We start from the raw sequence: 4,663 nt of genomic DNA on the forward strand, positions 1-4,663 counted from the left end.
GTGTGTGTGTGTGTGTGTGTGTGTGTGTGTGTGTGTGTGTGTGTGTTTGCCACTTGAGTCACTGCTTCTGCATCATTTAAAGAAACTTAATAGTGATGTTTAAAATGTGTTTAAGGAGTAATATCACCGTATGAGTGACTGACTGCAGCAGAACACTACAGGCTAGCATGGATGCTATGAAAGTAAAAGTTTTAAGTACAGTAAAAACTATTGTACCTGTTTAGGTAAAGAAAGTGAAGGATCTGAGTGATCCTCTGTTGGTCTTGTACCAACGATAAAATGTTTGGAGCAGATGCGAGTCTCAGGTTGAACTTCTTTTTGGTCAAATTCATCTCGTTCCATCGTTTGAATCCAGCTGTTAGCATTTTAGCTTGGGAAAGGTGAGAGAAAATACTCCTTTCATGTGGGGATGATGGCTATATACTAACACACTGTTAAAAGTACTGGAGCACAATGTTTTGAGCTCCTCGCTGGAGAAAGATTGATCCAGATTTCCCAAGTTTCTTTAAGTCTGAATAGTTAACCCGGCGCACCCTGATTGAAACCGCTACCAGAGTTTGTACACACGAGTGTTGAGCAGACGTAGTCACGTGATCTGAAAACAGCCCGAGTGGAGATCGCCATCTAAAGATTTTAGTTTGACCCCAACCTTCAGATGTAAATCAGAAGCTATGACCCGCTGCTCGAGGTCCTCCACCCACTGGAGGGCGCTGACGTCTGTCTCCATGGCCTTCTCCTGCACCTGCCAGGGCTGCTGCAGCGCCTCCAGCAGCGCGTCCTTCTTGTCCGGCTTCAACTCAAACAGTGGATCTGGTGTGAAAGTCCAGGAGTTCAGAATGAGTGAGCCACAGAGGTGGACGGACTCCTAGCGGGTGTGATGAACTCACCTTGGATGGGCGTGGTGCACATCTCTACTAAGCTCTCCATGTGTTTCGCTAAATGTTTATGTAGCACCTTCTCTCTGACGCCTCTAGGATGGAGGGACTGTAAAGTGTTATAAAGTTCCTCTGGTTCCTTAATCCACCACCAGCCACGCACCATCGCTGGAAACCAAACGGAGGGATATTTAAAAAAGAAATTAAAAAGAAAACAAATGAAATCTCAGCCTGTCGACTTCGAGTCAGAAAGGACTTACAGGCAGGTATGGGCTTGACCACGAGCTGCGTGAAGAACTGCTGCTCCAGCTCCTGGAAGGCGGAGTTGGGCGGGCGGCCGCGGCGTTTAGCGGCGGCCGCGGCTGCGCGGGCTCCCCTGCGGGCGGGGCTGCTTCCTCTGCTGCCTCGCCGGCGCCTGCGCCCCGGCCTGGCAGGGGTGGCGGGAGTGGCTGGGGGAGCAGGAGGAGGAGGAAGAGGAATGAGAGCAGGTGGGATCTGAGAGGCTTCAGGAGGAGGAGCCTCAGCAGCTCCTGTGTGGGTGATGTCTGGTAGAGCTGCTGGCGCCTCCAGGTCAACAGGAGCCAGGTTTGGCAGGAGCAGCTCAGGCTGAGGAGAGAGGAGAAGGCACATTTAGATGAAACAGACTGGAGATACAGGTTAAAGTTGAAGCATTTCTGCGGAGGCAAACCTGCATGAGTGGCGCGGCGAGTGCGGGCAAAGCGCTCGGCACCTGAGGCAGCAGTCTGGGGGGTGAGCTGGGCGAGGTGGCCGCCTGCGGCTCTGTCAGGGAGTCGTCGTCGCACGGCTGTTTGGGGAGCAGGTTGAACCACTGCCCCTGTTTCTCCGCCATCTCTTTCACCGTCTCCTCCGGACGAGCGCCCGTCGAAGCGTCGCCGGCCGCCGCCGCCTCCTGCGACTGGCTGAGCCAGCTCTTGAAGGCGGCCTGCGTGAGGTCCAACAGGCCGCCGTTTGGCGACCCCGGCGTGTCTTCTCCCGCGGACCGGACGCTGCTGCGGCGCCGGCGGCGGATCTTTGCCGTGCGGAGGTGGAGCTCCACTTCGGGTTTGATCTTTCGAGGGCGCCCGCGGCCTCGCTGCGTGCTCATGAGGGAGGCGGTGCCGGGAAGGGGGTCCTCCTCAGGAGGGAGGGTCTGGGCTGGAGCTGGGGTGGCTGAAGTCTGAGGAGGAGGAGGGGTCGGCGTGGGCGCCTCCTCGACTTTGGGCTCCTTTTTGAGGAAGGTCACAGGAACCTCAGCTATAAGAGCATCGCCTGAAGCTGCAAGAGAAAGGTGTCACACACACGCTTTTATTTAATTTTTTAATATAAAACAGACAGCAAACTTTAAAATATAGCTCACTCTCAAACTCACTCAGCAGCTCTTCAGGTCCTTCAACCAGAATTCCTCTGAGGTGAGGTAGAGCCAAGTACCTGCGACGATAACGGTCCTGACCGAGCATTATGATTCGCATGGAATGAGACGACTGCAGCAGCTTTCTACGGAAAAGCGCTTGACGCTGTTGGAAAATAAAAACACACATCGTTGCATTGTTTTCTAAATAAAAGCAGATCCATGAAGTGCTAAGTCTGAGTTGTGTCAGCCTTACTTTGGTTAGCTTATCTATGTGCTTTTCAAGTTCAGGAATGCTGGCATTGGCGGGACTCTCACTCTGCAGAAAATAAAATAAGTTAACGAGACGCTGTAAAGAACTAAAGTGTGACTGTAAACCACCCGAGGAGACACGCACGTCATTGAGTTTGGTCTCCTCTCTGCGTGCGCGCAGGTTTCCCCTCTCCAGGATCAGACTGCTCTCCTCCAAACTGTGGTTCTCTTCCTCAGCCACTCTGGCGCTGCGTCTCCTCTCCTCGAAGCACAGCTCCTCCTCGGAGCGCCCCGTGCGACGAGCTAGCGCCGCCTTTAGCCTGGCGGGGAGAAAACCACCACGGTGCGATGTTTGCCTGAAATCTGTTCACTTCGGCTGGTGTTTAGAGAAAGGAGATGAAACTCACTTGCGTAGTTTCCCCTCGATGATCCACTTGTTCTTCCTGTAGGTCGTCATGTTTTCTAATGTGTTGTCAATGTCACTAAAATTAAATTTTAAAAAAGTACAGATATAAGCAAAGCCAGAAACGTTTGATCTAGGAGCAGAATCTGAAATTTTAAGTCTCACTTCGTGACAATGTTGCTGCTGTTCAGCTCCTCCACCAGGTAACCCAGGATAGCAGCCTTGGTGTCGGGAGGCAGGATGTGGAAAGTTTTGGTCCTCAGTGTGTTGCAGACTTCTGTCTCGTAACCATGGGATTCTAAATAAATACGAAGGGCTTCTGAGACCGTGCTGCGGGTCAGCTCCAAGTCCACCAGCTTTTCTCCAAGAATCTTCACTGACTGTAGTGTGAGAGAAGGGATAGAAAATATAACGGCGTTTAACATTTAACAGCTGTTGTTGCTTTGATGCATGGAGTTATAGAGAACAGCAGGAGTGAGTCTTGATCACGTGACGTGTGACCTACTGTGGCAGCGGCAGCACTAACAAGACAAAAAGTGTCTGATTTTAGCCATCTAATGTATGTATCATGTCAGAAAGATGTTATGGATGAACCAACAGAAGAGAAAGAGGAAAACATCTCATTTCACAAAGAAGCAGATTTTATCTTATTTACCTCAATGTGGACGTGATCTGAGCAGAACTGAAGTTAATAATGTACCAGTTTAAAATTAAAATGAGTTTATAAAACCAATGTAATTATTGAACTGCTTCTGTAGCATATATTGTTATATAGAGTGTAGCACACTGCTGAATCATACTACAGTTTAACACAAATTATTAAATATCACAAACTAGTACTGCCTCATTATAAAATAATCATGTAAAATGTACACAGCGTGAAATAATATTATTTATTTAACAATTTTTAAGTTTCTATAAGACAAACCCTGACCTGTTGAGATGATGTTTAGCTAATATCAGTAGGGACGTGTTTCATCCTGTAACCAGGTATGTGGAGAACATTTTCTAAGTGTCAAATGGTACATTATTTTATTATTATTATTATTATTTATGACACGTAAGAAATAATAAATATACTTTATTAGTTGAAGTCAATTTTTTACTAGCTAAAGATTTTAAGTTATTGACTGACTTCAAGTCAGGTTTACATCATTACTTATAATTTATATATTTTTCTAGTATACATATAGCTGTTTTACATGAATGAAATTAACATAACTATTTATTGTAAACATATGTGACCCATCATATCAAAATGAGGATTAAGTTAAATTTGGTCAAAATGACCTAATTACATTTTCAAATTTCTGGCTTTAAAAGCTACATTTTGATACCTGGATCATCCTGATATCATAAGCAGATCCAGGGATATGACTTAATCTGTCTTGTTGGTTATGATCACACATTACTGTTTGGTCTGAATCCTAATTTCAATCAGGATGCTCCTGAAAATGCCAGAGGTCTATGGATTAGATCCTTAGAGCAACTGGACGAGTAAATAGTGGATAAATAGAGGATGCACGACAAACAGTGAGATGATTTACATTATCATGGGTTAACTAAGTTCTTCAAATTTGATTTTCTATATTTAAATACAATAAACAGCATAAATGTATGACTACGACATTTCAGAATCTAAGCTGTATGATGCAAACCTGATAGCTGCAGATCCTTTTCCAGCTATTGAGTGTGAATATTATAATGAAGAGCAATTTAATAATAGTAAAATGATAGATGCAAGCTTCTCTGTAATTCACCTAAATAGTAGAAGTATGAACTCAA

General features: G+C 46.1%; 1 protein-coding gene across 2 annotated transcripts in view; it reads right to left on the reverse strand.

Annotated features, from left to right (window-relative positions):
• Positions 1-4,663, reverse strand: part of baz2a (bromodomain adjacent to zinc finger domain, 2A) — a 25,505-nt gene that overhangs the window by 8,474 nt on the left and 12,368 nt on the right. For both annotated transcript variants that reach the window (XM_014007273.1, XM_014007272.1), the window contains exons 15-23: positions 3,044-3,258; positions 2,883-2,957; positions 2,621-2,795; positions 2,480-2,542; positions 2,245-2,389; positions 1,564-2,150; positions 1,136-1,481; positions 888-1,043; positions 650-810 (exon numbers count right to left, since the gene is read on the reverse strand). In XM_014007273.1, coding sequence (XP_013862727.1) covers positions 650-810; positions 888-1,043; positions 1,136-1,481; positions 1,564-2,150; positions 2,245-2,389; positions 2,480-2,542; positions 2,621-2,795; positions 2,883-2,957; positions 3,044-3,258 — 1,923 coding nt within the window. The remainder of the gene's footprint in view (positions 1-649; positions 811-887; positions 1,044-1,135; positions 1,482-1,563; positions 2,151-2,244; positions 2,390-2,479; positions 2,543-2,620; positions 2,796-2,882; positions 2,958-3,043; positions 3,259-4,663) is intronic.

This window comes from Austrofundulus limnaeus, unplaced genomic scaffold (assembly GCF_001266775.1).
Source record: "Austrofundulus limnaeus strain Quisiro unplaced genomic scaffold, Austrofundulus_limnaeus-1.0 Scaffold41, whole genome shotgun sequence".
Lineage (NCBI taxonomy): Eukaryota > Metazoa > Chordata > Actinopteri > Cyprinodontiformes > Rivulidae > Austrofundulus > Austrofundulus limnaeus.